The sequence below is a fragment of the Telopea speciosissima genome, chromosome 2 (assembly GCF_018873765.1).
Source record: "Telopea speciosissima isolate NSW1024214 ecotype Mountain lineage chromosome 2, Tspe_v1, whole genome shotgun sequence".
In the NCBI taxonomy this organism is placed as follows: Eukaryota; Viridiplantae; Streptophyta; class Magnoliopsida; order Proteales; family Proteaceae; genus Telopea; species Telopea speciosissima.
This window is the reverse complement of record NC_057917.1, coordinates 63,301,411-63,323,923: the sequence shown is the minus strand read 5'-3', so window position 1 is coordinate 63,323,923 and position 22,513 is coordinate 63,301,411. Positions and strand designations below refer to the sequence as shown.

Sequence of the window (22,513 nt, the reverse complement as noted above, 5' to 3'; positions counted from 1 at the left end):
CAATTCATAGACCTGGTCATCGTTCCCAACCTGTGAATAGGTTTCCTGAGCAGCTTTCCAAATCTCAGCAGTATCCAACAAGAGATAGCCCCGAGCAAGTTGGGGCTGCATACTACTAAGAAGATAAGACATAACCAGGGAGTTAGCAAAACTCCACTTATCTTGTTCAACACCTTCAGTGGTAAGCTTCACCTTTGTGCCAGAAGATAACTCAGATATCTGCAAGAATCAATGGCGAGATAACAATATCGAGACCACATCAAATAATTGTTCCCATCTAAATGAACGGAGCATACAGGGAATGTAGGGAAGTCATCATGAGAACCAAAAACTTGCCCTTCAGATCCAGATGCAGCAGTAGAAAGATCCAACATCGTTATCAAAAAAAAGAGGGGAAAAAAAGCCCTCAATGGCTTAGAAAAGCAGCAGCGAGGGTGACGGAGATGGTGGAGGTGGTAGTGCTGACTCTCGGTGGCACTAGAAGGGAGAGAGAGAGAGAGGCGGTAGCGGTGCTAAGAGAGAGGTGGTGGCGGCGCTGGTAGAAACCGAGAAAGAGAAGAGAGAGGAGAGGCTCGATTAGGGTTGGAATCCCTAGGTCGATCACTGCTCTAATACCATGATGATTTGAGGGGGAAATTATGACTTGTGTCTAATGAGACACAGACAGCTTTATTTATTATAATAGAAAAGAAAATATTTTAGAATGGTTACAAGACAGAGTTACCCCTATTGACAATTCTACCCTTGTACCCATATTACAACACTTATCAATAAAAACAGCAGTAGATATCAGATTAATTTCCCCTTCAAACAACATTATAGTAGTTATAACTTATAAGTATGGGTAAAAATTGAGTGCAGGAGGCAGTTTTGATTTGCATCTCATGCTTGATGCTCTATAGACAACATTAAACCATAAACTGGATTAAAGTTTCAAATGAACTATGAACAAGAATATATGATAAATTGCTACTCTTATGCAGCTGAAGTGCTTTTGTAGAACACAAAAGCCTCAGCTTCTGGGGCAAGAAGAAACCTTCTGGTGTGCACACCAAGGATGAAATTGAACAGAACAATTTGCAACCCTGCACCGTATGCATGAGCCTCCTGGTCGGTTACACAGTGAGCAGACCTGTGTAAAAAAGCATTAATGATCATACAAGAAAATCAGTTAATATTAAAATAACAAACCAAGTATTGGAGCCATGATTTCTGTTATCCAACCAAAAAAAAAAGATTGATGGAGCCAAAAATGAAATAGAAAAGGACTCAAAAATATTCCATACTTCTCAGAAATTTAGTACATTTAGAAATCCACAAAATAAATTGTAGAACAGTAAACCGTTGTTTAAAAAAAATGATGGAAAATTCAATCCGTTGAAACAAACAAAGATCACCAGTTTAGGAACAAAATTCCCTATGAAAAAAATATGTAGCAATCCCGAAAATTGTATCAAGCAGAAGTATAGTTAATCACTTACGACATTTTTTCTAGAACCTTGAGCACCAGATACATCAAAAGCACTCATAGTATCAACATTTGGGCATCTTGTCCCAGGTGTCCAGAGTCCACAAACCATGTGCACCCATTGCATGATAGTTGGATCAATTACTCCTGCAGTTACAGTGTTATGCACTCGTGGATTACTTGAGGAACCATCTTTAGTGTTTACATCATCCATTTGGTGTTTCATATCCATTTTCAGCACAGCTTTAGGAAACGGTTTGGAATTTTTAGGTCTCACTGTTGGAACTAAATCAGCTTCATGCACAGAAATTAAAGCATCCAGAGCCCTAGACTCATCCTGCAAAGCTTTGGAGAGTAGATTGGAGTTCCCAGACACGGATATATTTATAGTATTCCAGGCCTTCAAAAGACTTTTGACTACACTCTTACTTCTTATTGCCCGCGTCATGGCCCCACCTTCATAACCACAGAGAACACACACCTGGGTTGCAGTAAACTATAACGATTAAAAGCAAGTATAAGCCAAGAGGACTTATAAAAAAAAAACATGCAGATCAGATTGACAAAATTAGGTCCAGCAGTAGTCACTGGACCTAATAAGAGAAAAACAGCAGCATAATAAACACATTAATAACAATAGACAAATATATGTACAGGAAAAGAATGCAAACAATTTCTACAAGAAAAAGAAATGCTCAAGTAAGCCAATACAAACCATGCAAGGTAGGTGACACAAATCCTGTTCGTGATTCCACTCCTATCTATTTCTCCCAGGTACTTTATCAATACTTCAAAACCAAGCTCCTTCAGGAGTTTCTTTCTCCTTCTCTAGCCTAAACTTGCACAATATCATTCCTCACTAGTGCATTCATCAGCCTTAATTGCATCTAGGTTACCCTTGATTACTCCTCACATTGTCACATATTAGGCACAGTTTCTGGTTTTACCATCCATCTATCACCATGGTTCAAAAGTTAGACCAAAATGTCGAGATTTTGAGGAATTATATTTGGGGTCGAAACGAAATAACTACTGAAATTTACATGTCAAAATTTCTGAAATTTTACCAAAATATTTCGGTTTCAAGGGTCAAAATCCCACTGAAATCCGAAATTTTAAAACTAATCTGTCACAACATCCTCATCTCAGCTACACCTATCCTATTTCTGTTGTTTCATGATTGCCATTCTGCTTCAAAAAGCAAGTGCTGTTGCCCTTTAATAAAATTTTCCTTAGTCCATACAACCTAGCTATGGATTTGGGTCTAGTGTGGCACATACATGATTTCCAAGCTCTTGAGGTACAACGTTGCAACTATACATGTACACATAAATGTACGTCTACGGAAGGAGATCAACAAAAGAAGCTGACTGCATCCACTTTCCACTTCCAATACAATTGCACTTTTGAGTCCTAATGAGTTGCCTTCAGGGTTTACTAGATCTTCCAACAGGATGCTAAGGGTTACACGTACTACAGGATGTAAATTTCATCCATATCAAATTATCAATACACATACTTTCTTTAGATCTCAGATCTAGCTTAACTTATATGACTCCCACCCAAATAAAAATCCATGTATATATTACCCACACACAGAAACATATAGACATGCATATGGAACAGCTTCTTATGTATCTTACCATGTAACATCCAACTTCTTGATACCTTTTTCTCCATCTTTTGAATAATTTTACCTATCTGCAAACAATCAATCATCCAAGTTCTAATCCAGCTATTTTGAAGAGGCTGCTTAATATTATCTGACAATTCCACCCTATATACGATCATATCCTCTATAAAACAATCAACAATGAAAATAAAATATCTAGGAGCCCCACAACATTTTTCTATTTTAGCCCTCTACCCCTTGGCATAGGTGGTAACATCTTGTGGAAGAAGGTTGTTTTTGCTTTGATTTAAAGGTGGAAAAGAGAAGAATCTTTCATAACAAGTTAAGGCTCTTATATCAAAAAGGAGTGGCTATTGATCCCTTATGCCATAGAGCATTTAGTTGAGATATTAAATGAGGTAGAGTACTTGAAGTTTCATTCAAATCGGGACTCTATTATTTCAAATGATGGTGCCACCTAGCCAGTGAGTGAATGGCTAGCCACCAGATGTCTTTACGAACTGCCAAAGCTACGTAAGAAAGCTCAATGAAGAGATTCCATACAACTGCTGAGAACTTAGGGAATAAGGACCACAGATTTGCAGTTTCCTCCTTCCCAAAATACAACTATCTATAGCCAAAATACCATCTCATAGTTGAACTAGGGTTGGTAGCTTCTCAAGTGGTGCCACCCAAGTAAAAGCCACCACTTAAAGAGGACAGTAGACAGTAGCAACCTCATTTATTGCATACAAATTTATTCCTTTCTAGTCCTTCCCATACCATCATCCTGTATCTGTCAACTTGGCTATATAGATTTTGGAACATCACATTACATTAATCTCTTCAAGAGGACTCCTCCAGAATACAGCATTCAATAGAATACATGCATTCATTAAAAATTGCAAGTTTATCTAAACTTAGGCAGAAGTTTTTCAGTCTTCCCCACCCCCCAACCCAATTCTGCACTCTTTCGGACTTCGAACTTTACCCTAGCCATGAACACTTTACAGCTGTCCATGATGTTCTTCCAAACTCCCACCATATGCAAGAAACCATCCTTCTTGGACCCAACCTCCAACAGGACACTCCGTACCACTACTGTTCTCCAAAGGCAGAGAATTCACAGTTGAACCCCTATAGCCATTTGCTAACTAATACCCACCAGCCTTTAGGCCCTAACTATCAAGTTTCAGCTAAATATACGAAACATCCTCCTCCCTATGAAGCTCTTCCATCCTCATAGCTAATTATGATAGTATGATGGCACGTTCAAGATAGACACCTAGTAGATCAGTATGCCAGATAGAATGATTTTACTGTTATACACCGTCCAAAAGGTAGATATCTTCTACTACAACCAGGAAATTTTTGTTGCCATCATCTCTAACACCAGATTTCAAACAGAGGTTAGACATGGATTTAAACACCATTAGGATCCACAGAAAAATAAGAAATTCACCCAACCTGCACCCAAACACCTAGATGCAATCTCCACGATCCTTATCAGCACAGAAGTACACCTGACAAAAGAGCTCAATCTTTAAGTTGAGCATGAGCCCTAAAACAGCTTTAAAATTTCTGAGAATAGCTCCCACCGCCATTGCTCGTGCTAATTCCAGGCCAAGAAGACTAGGTTACAAGGGTATCATCTGCATCCTAGAGATGATTGATCATAGCATGGCCTTGAACTCCAGCTTGTACATAAATGGTTCTTTGAATCATCTTGGAACATATCTGAAAATTAAGAACAGAAATGACAAGGGATAGGAAGTTTGTGGCAAAGTGATATAAATAAACCTATTAGCAACATAGACCCCCTATGACTCTAATTATCCCATTTTGCTACCTTGCAGAATATAGGATGAGTAAACAAAATCAAACATGTTTACTTCAAATCTAGCAATTTTAACACAGGTTACAAGAAAAGTTTTTCTTTTCAGTGTTAACTGATACTTCCAAAAGGACCTGTGGATACTAACAATATTTTCCAGGTGGCAGGACAAAGTATAAAAAAAAAACACTTAATTTGAGTGAAACTAGTAATGAAATCAGGAACTGTAGGGGGTAATGAAAGTACACAACCATATTAAGGGAAATAAATTTTAAGTTCCGTACAATGCGCTCAGAACTCGTCCTGCATGGTCTGCAGCTCCAATGACCTTTGGGTACTTTTGTGACACCATAGCAAGCCTGATGCACCTGCTCACAATGATTACCAATCCATTTAACATGAGGACAACGAAAAGAAACCATACTCAAAATAGAAATGAGTTTGGTAGCAATATACTCTGATGGAGCAGCGACCACACTCTAGCAAATCATTCATTTCATCTTTATTTGAGCTTCCACAAACACAGCAGAAAGCATTTACCTCCAAAACAGAGGCCAGGTACTTGTGGTCTTTAATGGATCTGAATCATACCAATGGGGGTAAATCAGATATAGTTGACTTTAGCTAAAGAATGAAGTTAAAAACATGAGAAATTAATAGAAGAATCTTTCTATTCATTGATTCAAAACCATATTGCTTACTTCTTGGCATTTACTTGACACAGTTCACCTGTGCATTCTTGACTATCTTCAGCATCCTCTAAATACAACTTCCCATGAGATCTACATTTGGTTTGCAATGTACATTTTGAAACCTTTGTACGACAAAACTTTGCAGAACCAGGATTCTTACCTAAGTCCATATTAAATCAAATGGTCAGAGATGAATAGGAATAACTGTAGTGCAAGGGATAATGGGAAATATAATAGCCATGTTGACCCTTAATGAGTAGATCATAGCACTTCCAGATATTTTTGTTTCTGCTAAACAATCCTGCACGGTAACCAAATTAATAAACAGGAGCCTAACCGGCTAACCAATGGCACTAACAAGACCAAATGAAGAGAAAATCTCAAGAGCTATCCTACTTCCAAAATAGAGCTTCAGGAATGGGATACACGAATCAACCAATACCTCTTCTTGTTAACTCATGAAGGCTACGCCTGCGAGTTTCCTTAAATCCTGGCTTCACTAGAGCACTAGACAATCTGTGTGGGTCACCATGTTCTATGTGATCTTCGTCATCTTCTTCTTTTTGCCACATGGATAGCTCCTCAACACAGTCTTCATTTCTACTGAAGCATGCTTTCTTTGTTTCCAACATAGAATTCCCAGGCTCCAAATCATCATTTATGACAGTTTTTTTACTTTCATTGTCTCTTTCTTTCTTCAAAACAGATACTTTAGTGTCGCATCCCTTGCTTCTTAATTTTGATTTCTTTGTCTCCAACATGGAAATCAGAGCAAGTTCTTCATTTTCATTGATAGTACATCTCCCTGTCCCAGCCTTCTTAAGAATCATGCTAAGAGAAACAATTTTTGGTGGCTTTGCTAGACCTTCAGCCAATTTTTCATTAAAAATAATGCCAGAATTTCCACATATTATGGGCTTTGCCTTTTTGACACAAGTATCCATGTGGGGACTGGAGAACCTTTTTATACAGCCCACTGAAGAGTATTTTGCAGCTTTATCAGTTTCCACGTGACTCGTGTCCTGCCCGTGGAACTGACTACTCATATTTTCAGAACCCCCCCATTTAGCCTTTTTTATACCTGAAAGTTTAGGTACTTCAATTAAATTAGAGCTTTCCTTCAACTGTTTCTGGTTATCATCTTCAGACTCCCTATGATGGACATCAAGTCCCTGCAGACTTCTCTTCTGAGTGAGAGTCTTGGAAGAAGGTATTGAAGAGCGTTTCCGTTTGAGACTAGAAGATCTACTAGTATGCGTACCACATGTAGGAGGTTGAGAAGAAAACTGTATCTCTTTAGATGAACATGAGTGCAGCTCAGTACCCCCAGCACATTTGGGTAACTGAAATTGTACCGAAGAAAGACCAGAGGGAGGAAAGGATGCATCCAGACTCCTCCATTTCATTACCTTCTTTTTCTTTCCAGTTTTCACATCCCTCTCAAATTCTTTCATATGGTTGATGTTGTCATGAAGTGAACACCCAGACATGTGTTGAATTGAAACCTTCTTCAATCTCAAAGGGTTCCTCATTTTAATCTCATCAACATTTGATGATTGAGTTGGTAAGACTGAGGATCCTCCCTTTGTTGAATCAACTTTAGCAGTAACAAGAGGAGTGTGAGCACTTCTTCCACTGTCTAGTGCATCATCAGATGACCAGCATTTTTCAACGCCAGATCCTTCATCAACAATGTGATCAGTCACATATCCAGGATCGACAGTACAAGAATCCATATTGTTAACTTCAATTGATACCTCAGTGACTGCGGGGGCAGAACACCCAGAACAAATATTTGACATTTGTTGCTCTTTAAGGGGCTCAGCTTCGTGAGAAGCACCTATATAACCTTTAGAAGCAGTCTCTACGCATTGATCTACATTTTCCCTACCATCCAGTTCCTCAGCTGGCATTCTGATACAAGTTCCATTATGAACCCCCATCACCCTGCATGAGACATCATTCCATTGGCTATCATTACAGTCCTCATTTACAGAGATTTGTCTCTTTACAGTTTTGCATTGATCGACAGCAATCACTTTTTCATGTGAGATCACATTAGCTTTATCAAATACTGATGCAACAAGGAGCGAGTTTTTGCCATCAACACTTCCAATATGTTCCTTGTAGGCACCAAGAGAAGATTCACACCTCGAGACACTTCCTGCTAAACACATTGAGTGAACACAACAGCTGCACTTTTCAGGGAAGTATGTGTGTAGTTCTTTATGAAAGCATTTTGCATGGTCTCCAGATGTAGCAATGTTGTTATTTTCAAGTCTCCCAAGTCTGAGAAATAACCAAAAGACAAAAACGATAAGCACAGGAGTGTGATTGAAGTAGCATGACGGGTATATTGACAACCATTTATCCTGCTTATCAAGCATCAACCTGGAAAATAGATGCAGATATATTTGTCAAAAAAAAAAAGTCCCCCCCCCCTTTTTCGGCATCCCGAGGTTTAGAGAGCAGGTTAGACAAGGTGTTATACAAGAGAGCATAAAGTCGACAGAACAAGTAAAAAAGAGCCATTACCGAATGCTGGTCCTGCCTATGTAGGGTTCTGGGAGGGGTGAGTTTGGAGTCGATCCTTCCCACTTTTTGCATTTTTTACGCAAAGTGGCCCCCCTCAAGACTCGAACCTGGGCATTAGCCCTGGCAGGCCAAACCTTTTACCATTGTTCTAAACACAACAAGTATCAGGGATAAATAAAGCAACATCCAATAGTAGTCACGTCACAGTACTGTCAGTACATGGTCAATATTTCCACAGGACTTCCATAGGTTCCATTTACCAGATGCACACAAGCAAGCACTACATCATGACCGGAACAGGGCCATCATGGAAAATGAATGACTAATGAGATCAAGAAAGGATGAGATTGAGAAGTGCCACTTTCTTCTCTCTCATGGTATAAGGATCCAAAATTATATTGAGAACAATTGGCTGATCCTGGGTGATCAAGTCTGGTGCATTGTTTGGATCAACTGATCCAGATCAGGATAGTTCACGACCAATTCAAACCCTTTTCTCAATCCTTGGCTCCTTGCTAACTGGTGCCTGAATAGCATTTATTCCAAAGCAATCATCAACAGTTCAGAGCTTTTAAGGCACTAAGCCAATTCGCTATATGTTATCAACTTTGAAATCTATTATATTGTCTGGACTCACTCCAGGTCTAGAAATGCTAAAACAAATTAAACAAGCTTCTCCCATCACATTGATCATCCCTTTCTTAATCCTCTTCAGTCTTCACACGATATGTATTTTGATGACAGACCACTCCTACAGTCGCCTGACATATTAGCAAATCATAGCCACTTCTTTGAGAAGGCTAGGAAATTTGAATTTCACTGCTTCCCTCTTCCTTTATATCTTTTTTTTTTTTTGGGGGGGGGGGGGTGAGGGGAGAGAACTAAGAGTAGTGGTAGATTTTATCTAAAATTCTGAGACGGTAGATTAAACAACAATAGAAGGGAAACAACCATGAAAAGCACCAAAACCTAAGACACAACAGCAGATTTGATGCAGATCAGCAGCAGGATAGGTGCTTTTTAAGGTACCAGAGGAAGAAGAAGCACTCTCAACTCAGTGCTGTAGATGACTTAAGAGTTAACTCAGTCCTTGATAGGCAATAGTTATGATGGGCTTTAGTTATCATGAGTTTACTTAGTCTTTTATTTATGTTTTATTGTATGTAGTGGGTTAGGCATGTTAATGTCAGGCCCATACTATATTATTGTGTGTACACCTCTATTTCAGTTTCCTATTATGTTTACTTTCCTTTTTAGAGTATGAGTCTTATTAACTCATTTATTTAGTTATTGTTTGAGCCACAAAACTCCCAATAATTTTGAATAAAGATTTTAATGGGTTTTTGCAACATGGAGCTGTGAGAGACGGATTCAGTTATTGTGGGAAACAGCAGCAACCTCAGTGTGACCCTGAGAGAGATCAGGTGGGAAATCTGATTATACCCCTTCTGCTACTCTTTTTCATTCTTCTTCTCCATTAACCCTTTAAGTCAGTACTGTTTTTAATTTATGGGTCAATACATCTGAGATTTCAGTCTTGATCTCAGATTCAACAACCACATGTCATTCTAAGTCTGTTCACGGTTTTAGTTTATGGTCAAGGTCAACTGATTATAGTCCCAAATTTTTGGAACTCTATACAACGATTTTCTGTCCCTGTTAAACCCTTAAATCCATGCTGCCATCTCATATTATTTGTTTTGGTTTATTATTATTGTCATTCACTATTTATCACTGATATTACACTTCAAGTCTGATCTGTCATAAGTCTACAGCATTGTTTAAGCTTTTCCATCGAGTCATAGTCCCTTCTTTGAGAAGGCTACGAAATTTGAATTTCACTGCTTCCCTCTTCTTTTTCTTTTTCTTTTTTTTTTTGGGGGGGGCGAGGGGGGAGAAGTAAGAGTAACGGACTAATGGTAGATTTTATCTAAAATTCCCAGGCAGTAAATTAAACAACAAACAGAAGGGAACACAACCATGAAAAAGCACCAAAACCTAAGGAGTAAGTGAGACACAACAGAAGATTACAACTGTGTGGGCTGGAGATTAGGCTAAACCATTCAACCCTAAAATTCATATGCTAGGGAACGTGGAAGAATGAGATAATCTTGGTCCAAGTTTCCTAACTTAGTAAACCAATTAGTTTCCCTCTTCAGACTTGTACCAAGAGACACAGTATTAACAGAGAGAATTGCTCTTTTGTCCAGTAAAGGCATCCGATTAAAAAAAAACAGAGATCTCATAACACAAAAAGCATTTAACAGAATAGCTAACCCACAATTGTTCAATGATATCCCTACGCCCTTCTCTTGATACCTTGATTCAATAGAAAGAATTGTTTTCTTTTTTCCTTTTTTCTTTTTTTTTTTTTGGGGGGGGGGGGGGGAGGGATGAATAACTGATCTACATATTTCATGACAATAACCTCACAAAAAAATAGACGCATTCCATGATTTGTAGGTCTACAGATCAAAAACGAAGGAAATTCAGTTACATGCCTCGCCCCTCATAAGAATTGAGGTGCCCATATTTAAGCAAATAGCAAGGATTCAACTAACAGTTATGACAATAGCATCCACCTTTTTTTTAACAAAAATGACAATTATGTTATTGAATTAAAGGGATAGGATGGCAACATCAAATTTATCTGAAAATCACCTCAGCAATGGGTGTTTATGCATAACAGGATCATGAGAAGGTGGACATTGAATGCCCAGGTCTTTAGAACATAATGCACTTCCTTGCGTAGCTACTGTTGAGAAATTGCACCAGGTGTTTGTACCTACATAGAAATTACTTAAATGAACACCCCATGTCACCACAAGAAAATAAGAGATCAATCATTTGGACAGCAGAATATTGTCACTCTTCGGCATCAGCACTTAACTTTTGTACAACTGTACAAATAATATGTGGCATTTACCTGTCAAATCAGCCAGCTTTTCTATACCACCAGGCAAGCCACAGTTAGAGCAAGATTGTAGTGGTTTAACTTCAGAAGCGTCCTGTTTAATGGTAAGATAAATCCCTTCCCTTATTTGTTCAGATGTCAATGGATCTTGAAAAGAACACTTTCTCTGCACTTCCATGCCAGAAGGGTTATGAATCCTTCCTTGTTCTGGATTCATTTCTTGGAAAGCAATCTCATGCTCTTGCTTAGACAACTCAGCCATGTGCCTCAAAAGAAGTAATCTCAAATTGTCGTCCAGTGATTGTTGGTTTACATCAATGCCCTCCTTGTTTGACAAAGGTATTGTTGGACTAGGTCTAGAGATTGAAGTAGCTGAAGAGACGCCCATACAAGTGGTAGACAAAGGGATACCTGGTCCAGCACTCACAGGAAAAGAATGTATGGGTCTAAGGAAAGCATTCTCAAGTTGGCCATCTCTTCGAGGGAAAGAAACCTGACCATTCGGATTGGAGGGAGTGTTAGCATCAGGCAGCATGCCAGGTGACTGACCCAGATAAGAAGAGGACAACACTGCTGAATTACTTGGAAGACAATATCCACCGATCACTCCATTAAACAGACTTGAATCCGCTGTATGCTTACCTTGAATTGTAGAGCTGCCTTCAAGTGAGAATTTAGGGCAATTATCAGTAAGTATGACCCCTTTACCCTTATCTGTATGATTATGGAGGCCCAACCAATGACTATTTAATTGCTTTTGGGTTCCATTGCTTCTGGTCCATGTTAAATTGGCTGGGTCACTTTTGGCAACATGAGATTCACCACCGGGTACCCTAGGCAAGAAATGCTCAACACTATTAACCATGTTATTAACAGTTTGAGATTGGATGGCCCCTTCAGATGGGGGTCTGAAGTGTTGAAGAAACACTGAAATTAGTGAATTCTTATCTGCATCACCACTAGATAATTCAACAGCATCTATAGCATTGCCACTTCCAAGAGCATGGTTTCTGAAGTTCAACTGGCTTTCTGCCTCCCTCTGATTGAAATTTGAAGTGTCCAAAGGCATGCAGCGGATATTTGGCCTAGATCCTTCAGTTACCCAAGGATTAACCACTGCATCAAATAATCCAGGACTATTCATCTAAACAACGATGTGCAGCCAAGAAGGAAAAAAGAAAAATTGGAGATGTCAATACAAACAAATTATACATAGTTAATGATTGGACCAGGGGAAAAAAAAAGAAATAAACATTGTTCAACTCACTGTTATTAATTACATGTCCTTGGTATGGTGCCTTCTGGGAATCGCCTAGAGTATTAAATGGCTGAGGACCCACAGTTGACAAAATTGAACCCCCCATTGTATGACTATGCTGAGATGGTTGTCCAAGCCTTAATTCAATGTTTGAGGAAATGGCTTCTCTACCCACAACAAATCCCTCCAGTGAACTGTTACATCTTCTGGCATCAGAGACAATCCCAAGGGATTTTGTACTCTCCAAACTTGGATCGGAAGTCAACAGATTGCCAGCCTTACAAAGATCAATGTAGTCAGAAATCGACCGATACCCACTGTCTTGTCGGCCTACATTAACAGCTGTGTTTGACAGCGGCAAACCCCTGGACAAATGATTTTCCTTCATTATCTGGCCATCTGCTGCCGAAGCAGGCAAGATGCTATTTGAGGTGCCAATCAAGCTATTAAAAACAAGATCATGTCCCTCCTGAGCATTCCTCTGCCATGCATTATGCAGAATAGTATTAGCTGATTTTTCTACGACACTCTGTCCTGTACGAGGATTCCTAGGAGATACAAAACTGTTCCTAGTTTGACCACACCTTGCTATCCCTCCAACTGAATCAACTGGCAGAAACATATCAGACTTAATGGACATGTTTGGCACAGTTGCCCTGCATTTCACCAAACTACCAGTTGCTGAAAACTCTTCAGGCCAATCCCATTCACTATGCTCGTCTGGAACTCTAATCTAAAGCAACAGAAAATAATCCACATCAAACGTTTTTTTAGGTGCTTCAAATAACACGACAGTAAAAGATACAGCTTAAAAAAAAAAGATGACAAACATATTAGCTAAATTGTAACAACTCAATCCAAAACAAATATTAATGAGAACTAGGAAATTAAGACAGAACTAGAGCAACAATCTCCTAACTCCATGCAAAGCTCCCCACTGATTCTGCTTTATGCCCTCTCCAACTTCAAAAAATCCTACATGCCACTACGAATCACAATTGGACCATCATGTGACTTTCTATGGTAGCCCTCTTTCTTTGTGATAATTAACAATTTTATTCTTGAAATGGAAATAGTAGTACATAGGGGTTTTACTGTAGCCACCTTTTTCCATCTATAATCACTAATTTTAGGCAGAGCGGGGAAAAGACTAATAAGGATAAAAGATTAAAACAATGCAATATCCTATATACAACCTAAAAAAGTAGTGGGCAAAAAAAGCTTCAGTAAAATACCTAACATCAAATCTCACTGTGAAAAAGAAAAACTAAAAACTAAAAAAGCTAGATGTCATGTTCTTAACTACCTCAGATGCTACTAGTTTCCATTTGTAACTGACCCTGCAGACCACAATTGATACACCATAGCTGCAGGGGGAATTGAGGATTCACTTTTCAAACTTTTGCCAGGTAGGACCCCAACCCCAGAATTCTGCTTTTTAGTTTTTATATAAAGCCAATATAAATTAACAACACATTCCATCACAGGTACCAACTGTCCTAGTCCTCATTGCACAGGTTATCAAGAAATAGCATCCTCCAAGTAATCTACTACACGTAAATCGTCATGAATAGAACTTCTGCAAGTCTGGGCAGTGGGCACACATGATAGCATAATTGTGTTACAGACTTACAACAATTCATATCAAACTTAAGAGTCACACTAAAAGAGAGGCACGATCAGGTTAAGATGCTTTTCAACCTAAAATCCAAAAGGAAAAAAAAAGGGTTGTATGAAAATATCTTACATCATGTTTCATCACAGAAAGCATTTATTCAAACATAAATTTGAAAGGTTATTAACAAGATAACATTGCACTTTTGTCGTGTAGGAGACAAACCCTGGTACATCTACTTTCTACATAAGCTGATATAATTTTAACAGCAGCTGCTGGCACCCAAGTGTGAAGTAGGATTCTCCAAGTTCTTAATCACTAGCATATTTACGTGTCTGGGCACGTATAATACCATAATTATTTTGACAGCAAGTTCTATTAAGCAAAAACAGTTAGAATAAAGAGGGGAACACATATAAACTGAAGGTACTTTTCACACACAACACACATAAAAACAAAAAAAGAGGGCGAAAGGGCGGAGGGAGACAGATGCTGCAGATAAAGATAAGAGGTTTTCTTTCTTTCTTTGACTACGCAGAGATGGAAAATTTTATTAATGTAAGAGAAGAAACAGACAATTACAGCAGCATGAGTTACTCAAAACAAAAAAAAGTTCGTCTGTTTGTAAGTTGCAACCAAGAAGATTATGGATATAATTTGTTACCATATTTTTTTTCCCCTTGAATAATAACTGTCAGTTATTTAGAGGGTCTACATATATAAATTTGCAAGAACCCCTGATTCAGGGTAACAATCTCAGTTCAGAGGGTAGTTTGGGAAATTCTCAGGAAATGATCTATGGATCTCCCAAATTCTGCTTTTACTGGTGTGCGGCTGCGTGATATGGTGGGGGCGGCGTGGCCATGACGTGATTGCTGGAGAAGGAGGTGGAGGAAGAGTGGGAGGATTTTATCCTGGACCTGGATAGGTAAGGATTGCGAGCAAGTCCCATCTCACGGAGGAGACGCTTGCAGCACTCTTCCACGGAGGAAGGCCGACAACCAAGTTGTAGTTGAAGACAGCCATGGGGCCTAGAACGGGATGAATAGGAAATCTATTTTCCCCTCAGAGAACATCTGCCCATATCCATTGATGTTTAGCCTAAAAAAAAATTCCCTTCACCTGCACATTTTGGCTGGAATACTGTAATTAGCAGCTCTGATACGTACCTTAGAATAAACAAAACCAGCAAAAGCCCTCTCACCATCAACACAATCACTACCACTGGAACGGTAGACGCGGGCTTTGTTATGAATGGAGCATGGTTCAAAAACGCGTCTCAAACAGCCATCTCGACCAGGTCGAGTTTTCCGAGTTCTCGAGATCTCGGCGAGACAGTGTACTTTTTCTTTTTTTTCGAAACTATGTTTCGGTGGGCATATGGCCACAATTGGCTCCAAAACTTTGAGGGAATCTTGATTTAGTCTTAATAAACATATTTAAAGCTTCAAATTGGAGGGGGGGGGGGAAATCCAATTTGATGTTTTGGATTTGCACCCTTGGTTGGCAGTAAAGGCCGAACCCTTAATGTAATATCGCCTATTCTACATATTGTTTGAATGATATGAGACATAATTGGCAAGTAAATTATGCAATAATGGATGAAGACACATAATCTTGAATAATTATTTAAGAAATAGTTAAAGACTTAAAGTTTCTATTACAAACCACAAGATACAGTGAAGTGTTCACAATGCATATCACATAGACCCAACCCAAGTACAATGAATAGTACATAATTCACAGTGCATATTACATAGTCCCAAGTCCCAACAATACAATACTATGACTCTAGGAGTACTGAGGAGGTCAAGATTCTAGAAATATTCGAGAGTTCTCGAAATATTCGAAATCTCGATCGAGTTTTTCAAAATATTGCATTTTTTTATTTCGCATGCTACCTCATCTCGACCAGGTTGAGTTTTATGAGTTTTCCGAGATCTCGGCGAGTTTTAGAACTATGGAATGGAGAATAAGCATTTTCCTCAGACAATTCTGCAGCTAAGAATGGCTGCCGGATCTTCAAGAAAGAGGCAAATTTAGAGGGCAAACTTCAACAAACATGCAATACATTTGGAAAATAGACTTCCATTGCAACTGTGATTCTAAATCATAGTTATCTAGGCCACCTCCAACGTCTTGAGTCGCCTAGACTCTATGACAACTATGTTCTAAATTAAAGAGCCATTCTTTTTATAACTGAAGACCCGGTTCTATCCAAACAGAAGACCCCAATTAATCCACGAAACTCCCAAGAAATTACTTTTTATCCCAGGTTCTAAGCAGTAAAGATCTCTTCAACTCGCTCCCCCCCCCCACCTACCTTGCTGCTGCCGTCGAGCACTTCAAATTGCTCGGGATTAGTAGTAGCTCTCACTCTTACTCAGCCTCTCATCAAATTGAGATTACCACCCCCACTATGTTGAATGATGAGTTCTCCAATTAATTTATCAGTAACCATTAAATGTCAAATTTTATAAACAAATTGAACAATCTAATAGATCTGCAGAGATGTCGGATTTTATCAACCGAGTTGAGGATCGAGCAATAGATAGAAATGATACTTCTCTTTGAACCTCCTGTGGAAGAATGCATCGGGACCGCATGGCTTCAATTAGGGATTTCAGATGAACAGGGAAGGATCAAGAAATCAGAAGATGGGAGACGTGGTGAATGTTCCTCGGATAGTTTAGTTTTGGTTTTGCATTTTCGAGTCATCATCTAAAGAGACGGTTTCAAATGACCATATTACCCTCAAAGGACAGTTGAGGCTGTATTTTTTTATTTTTCTGATGATACCACACTCCAAATAAAATGACACTTTACTACATTGTAGCAGAAAGCTATAACCATCTGATATAGGGTACAAAAGAAGGATACAACTTTACAACTTAAGTTGTAACTCAGTCACATACAGATTTACCCCAAAAAAAAAGCACTATAGATAGCCAGAAAGGAAATAAAGGCCAATAAGGCAATGTGAGATCCCAATACCAACCGAAGACATTTCTAAATGACATAAAATTCAAACAGACATACCCCCAACTTATGGAAGTAGAGTCGTCTCCATTGAGCAACAGTTTCTCCATTCTCTAAGCAGACAGCATCCCCAGGGTTAACAGGACGTAATCCTGAATGCTGCAAAATAACAGTGGTAAAAATAGTTTTCTATCCCATGTTAGTACATGTTCAATTCTGGACAGAGAGATGCAATTGTGAATAACAAATTTATTTGGAACCTAAAAAGATTGAAAAAAAATAGAGAGGTCAGTAGAATTTACCCCACAGAACTTAGCGATAGACATGTGCAAGTTATGACATGAGCAGATAACACCAAGAAGACCTGTGTTGCTAAGCAGTAGATACCCAGCTTTTCAAAATTAATTAAAAAAACAGTCAGATGGTATTAATGATAAAAAAGAACATCCTCGCAATTTGAAGTAGGAAGGAAGACTTGCTTCAAATACTCACTTTTACCCAAGCAAAATACAAGTGGATGCCCTCTTGTGAAAGCAGACGAGGGATCTAACATAACAGCTTTCGATTCTGATGGAAACTTTGGTGAAGACTCGATGGTTGTTTTTTTAAACAAACAAGAATTGCCAGGGTTTGCACTAGGACACCCTTGTCTCAGATTCATTCCCCTCTCATTACTGCAAACTGCATGATCAAAACCTGTCTTGGAAGAGTCTGAACTCTGAAGATTCAAGTTTGCCGGTTGAAAGTTATCACGCAAATATGAAGCACAACCATAGTTGGTAGTTGAGGCCACCCGTGATGGGACAAACTCGGCTGCATTTCCCATGTTTCCATTGTCTTGCCGCTGATTAAATTGCATAATAGGTGTAATGGGAACTCCACGACGGGCACCACTGGCCGCAATATTGCTATCATACTCAGAAAGCTTACTAGCAGCCATGGCTGATCTTGAACTTGATAATTGCTGAAACTCGCATTGCAACTGTGGTGATGACCCAGAGAGGAGGGCTAAAAATGAATTTGCCATGTCAGGCTTGCCTGACTGGCTGGAGCTTAAGTCCAGATTATTGAGCACCATGGGTTCGTGTATGACTCCACTGTCTGTAAAGCTAAATTCATGTGCACCAAAGGGATGAAAGCACTGAATTAAATTTGCCTCTGTCTGCAGACAAAAGTGATACAGATTAAGGAACAAAGTAACCATCTATAATCATGAACAATAAACGCATCACATGCCGTACAAAAGCAGAAAAAGTTACAGTGGGGTACCATGAGATGGACACTACCTTAAGTGACAGACCTCATCTAATACTGAACTAGGTGGCCAATATAACAGCACTTCAATTGCATGGATAGTAACCAGTGATACGGGATAGAGTACAAAATGTCAGTCCAATTTCATTTATGCATGCATCTAGAGGGTAGAAGGGAATGCGAATGTTTCTGATCCTTCACAATAAAATTAGCCCTATCCTGGTTTGTTTTGGACCAGAAAACCCTTCCTTTTTCACTGTTAGCTGATTCACCACAAGAAAAATCCAACCTGATAGAATGTATCTATCCAACCATATTGCCTTAAGAATGGCAACTACATAATCACTCTCTTGATGCAATAGCGGTCCAATCCAATCATGCTACAGGAACAACCCTACAACCAACAGGAGACAAGATGACCACACTCCACCACCAGCATTAATGTGATCTTCACCGGCACTATCCAGCTCTACACCTACCCAGTCAACCATGAAGGACTAGATAACTAATCCTACGATATAGCAAGAGCCATTATGACCCAATAAACTAACATTCCTTCACCATTTCGCCCAGTATTAACCACATTCCCCTGATCCTGTTGTCCATGATACCATATCCTACTATTAACCGCCATTGAGGCAATCATTCATGCATGTCATCATCAATCATAAAAAATAAAAAAAACGTTAGTAACGAGCATCACAACCCTAGATTGTCTACAATACCTGGTTCCGAGGTCCCTGCGATGGCAGCGGTGATGACGAAGGAAGCGATGGAGTCATGGACGGCTGCCAAGTGGAGCTGCATTTGATCTGCCAAGAGCTATCCATCTCAGAAAAGCCTCAATCTCTTATCCCTTCTCCATCTAAACACCTAGAAACACAGAAACTCTCGGGATTTCTCAGTCTCTCGGAAGCCTCAAACAAATAGAAAAGAAATGCAATGGAAGGATCGTCACAGAGCTTGGAAGCAACGAAAGAGCAATAACAAAGAGATAAGAAGTGCGAACGAAAAGCGATTGAGAGATTTTGGTTTGGTCCACAGCCGCAGAGAGAGAGAGAAACTAGTGAGGAGGAGCCGAGGAGGAGTGGTTCTGACTTCTGAGAGATGGGGAAGAAGAGGCGGGGGAGGTCGAATGCTGAAACGCAATGTAGTGGTTCGAGGCGCGGGCATAACTGTCGCTCACGAGTTGACACGTGTGACTTCTGAGACACTGACCATCCAATACTCAGATCAGAGAAGAACATTTGATCGATAATCGTCAACCGTCGATTATGATTACAGCTGGTTGTCTGAAAAAGAGGCTCCCACTGGCATTGCAGAGTCTCAGTGTACAAATGCTTCAGTTGGGGCCTGGGCAGACGAGATGCTTTTTATTTTTTATTTTTTTTTGGTGAAAAGGGCACACGAGATGCCTATGATGGTCAGGAAATGGTCCATAGGAAATGCTAACGCGACGCTTAAAACTTAAAACTTAAAAACCACTGTAAGTATGACACGTTGGCAAACAAGTGCTTACTCAATGTAGATTTTGTAAATGTACCATACATGAAAGAATGGGATTGATTATACATGAGAGAATGCCATAGGTCTAATACTCCAGCGCGAGCGTGGTCACACGCTCACTAATTGAGCGTAGCAATAAGCATTTGTTATCCGAAAAAAAAAAAAAAAGCGTAGCAATAAGCATTCTGACCATGCTCATTAATTGAGCGTCGCATTCCCCGATGGGATGGCCGATGAATCGATGATTCATAATAGAGCATATGTATAATTTTTGGGTAAATTACACGGACCTCCTTAACGGATGCCTAAATTATATTTTCCTTGTATTTCAAAATTATAGATGTAACCCCTGATACCCCTGGAACCTTAGATACAATGTATATATGACCAAATTGCCCTTTGTGTATCCATTCCGCTTTTGTGTTGTGTAGACATCGATTTTTGTCACCCCCCGATTGACAATGATGAAAACGGGACACGGACGATGGACGATGCACTTTCCCTTTTTCTGGACCTAAGATACTTGACCCATAAGCCCAAGAACCATTATGAACACAAAATGGCCTATTTTAAGCCCAAAAACAAGGGGAAAGTGATACTGCGCTCCCACAGCGTTGTAGGCTCCTTCTCACGGTACCATGGGAACGTGTACTTGATTTCTACGGTGCCATGAAGAGATGTGACATCAGCATGCTGACGTCACACACAGCGCCATGGAAAAATCCCCCATGGCACCGTAGACATCTCCACAGCGCCATAGAGGACTTATCTGGCCAGTGGTGAGGGTCCCCCTCCCCCTATAAATAGGAGGGTCTCCCTCCCTTATTTTTCAAGGATTTTTGGGTAGAGAGACCCTCCCCAAGTGATTTCCACCCCTCTTTTCTCCATTTTCACCCTTCTTTCCCCTCTTTGTCTTATGACAGTGTGAGTGAGTGAAGCCTTCTCTGGCGTGGATAGATCCTTTGATTATGCCTCCAAACATAGAGTATTTATGCTCTTAAGCGTTGTTATCCCGTCAGTGTATGGCTAACAGTTAAAACCCCTTTAATACAGACGTTATTTTGTCTGTTTGCTCCCCACCAAATCACTTGAAAGAGCCGTTGCTCTGCCCAGAAGGAATCGGTGTCAGCCCGTTCGTCCATCTCCCCTGAGCCAAGGGAATATAATCGTACAGGTATAATTACTGCATTCTCATCATTTCAATGTAGTCCTTTCGTATTTCATCATTTTAGTATATGTTTTTTTCATATATGTAATGTAGTTTATTATGTTCTAATTTAATTTACAACGTCTAAATGTAGTTCATAATATCCCCCATCCCCGTAATAAAAGAGAGAGAACATTCGTCCTTATGTAGCATCTAATACAGAGAGACCGGCTTCGACAGGGCGAGGTGGGTGCATAACACCTTCCCACACTCGTAACCTGACCCCTTACCCGAAACCTCTGGCCAGACTTTATGGAGTCACGTAGCCTGATTCCGTTCACAACGGATAGGGCTACACTTAATGGGTCCTAGGCCCTAACCCTAGGTGGCCACTTCACATTATGTTAGCATATTTTAATGCATGATCCCAATCCCCATTTATCAATATTATACATTGACAATATTATCCATACCAATACAAACGGACGCCAAGAAGGCTGCGAAAACCTCGTCAGAGACCGAGGACCACGGTACTTACAGTGGCGACTTCACTGGGGACAAAGTTGACAAACGTCCACTTCGAGGTCAAACTTTCTAAATAGATGCTACCAATAAATGATAGAATGTTCTCTCCAAATTCTTGTGTAAAAATAAAAACAATAATAATAAATACCATAATATGTTTGTCTGGCTAACCCCGGTGTGTACTAACCTCATCATGCATAGTGCTCGAAGTGAAATCAAACGGCGAGGGTACTCCCTGTCGTGCCTTTACCCCCGGGGAGGTGAGGCACATCATACTAAGAACTCTGAGATCGGATGATAGCCGCTTCCTGTACCACTTTCTTGCACACACACACTGTATGGGAACCCCTCTTACCCCCGTAGTTAGTCGTTGGACCCCATGAGTAGTCATGGGTAATTTGCGGCGAAACTACAGCCCTTGATATTTACTGTACGAGTTTAGAATCACCAGCGAGGGTATTCACTAGTGTGTTGTGGAGTGCTTTCGCCACTCAAAAAAGGCACTAGCTCGATTACTCTGAGTTTGTGCGACCTATTCTCCAGGTATATCAAAAGAACCGCGTACCTACAATTTGCGACCACGAGCGATAAGTATATCGGTTCTGTCAAGGGTGACCTTGTTCTGTCCTATGGAAGCCTACCCATTACATGCATCATGTAGGAAAATAGACCATATATGATTAGGGTACGACACAAACTAACCTTTGTTAGCTGTAAGAAAGACCGAGTTTAGGGTCACTTGGCGATTAACCTGGATTCGATACAAGATGCCACCAAAGGTAAGGAATTCCATAGTCCCGCGACGGTCCCTCGAAGAAAAATGGAAGCCCACTTCCATATGATGGAACCTTACATGTCACTCGAAATAAGGGCATCTCATGTTGACCCCAGACACAATCGTCAGTAACCCGATAACTAGGATCTTTCTTTTGTTTGTATTTTTATGTTGTGTCCAAAAATGCTTGGGCAATGACGGCATTCAAAGCCCGCATTCAGAGAGGTCTAACAGAGACTCTGATGATAGCTTCGATTACTTAAGCCAAACAAAAAATTAAAAAAAAAAGGTTATAAAATTAAAAAAAATTAATAATAAAAAAAATATATATATATATGATAAAATAAAATGGTAAAAAAAAAGAGAAATAAAATAAAAAAATTTTGCTGAATAAGATTT

General features: G+C 39.7%; 1 protein-coding gene across 2 annotated transcripts in view; it reads right to left on the bottom strand.

Annotated features, from left to right (window-relative positions):
• LOC122651477 overlaps positions 1–19,171 on the bottom strand; it is a 34,276-nt gene extending 15,105 nt beyond the window's left edge. The window contains exons 1-13 of one of the 2 annotated variants that reach the window (XR_006331464.1): positions 18,887–19,171; positions 17,400–18,069; positions 17,210–17,298; positions 16,968–17,066; positions 12,323–13,046; positions 11,068–12,171; positions 10,803–10,926; positions 6,049–7,895; positions 5,616–5,766; positions 5,371–5,494; positions 5,199–5,282; positions 1,482–1,949; positions 1,037–1,132 (exon numbers count right to left, since the gene is read on the bottom strand). Coding sequence is in view for 1 of the 2 variants with exons in the window: in XM_043844871.1 (XP_043700806.1) it covers positions 1,037–1,132; positions 1,482–1,949; positions 5,199–5,282; positions 5,371–5,494; positions 5,616–5,766; positions 6,049–7,895; positions 10,803–10,926; positions 11,068–12,171; positions 12,323–13,046; positions 16,968–17,066; positions 17,210–17,298; positions 17,400–18,069; positions 18,887–18,991 (5,685 nt within the window). In the remaining variant the exon portion in view is untranslated. The remainder of the gene's footprint in view (positions 1–1,036; positions 1,133–1,481; positions 1,950–5,198; positions 5,283–5,370; positions 5,495–5,615; positions 5,767–6,048; positions 7,896–10,802; positions 10,927–11,067; positions 12,172–12,322; positions 13,047–16,967; positions 17,067–17,209; positions 17,299–17,399; positions 18,070–18,886) is intronic. The other variant, XM_043844871.1, reaches the window with a different exon arrangement.
• Between the last annotated feature and the right edge of the window lie 3,342 nt (positions 19,172–22,513).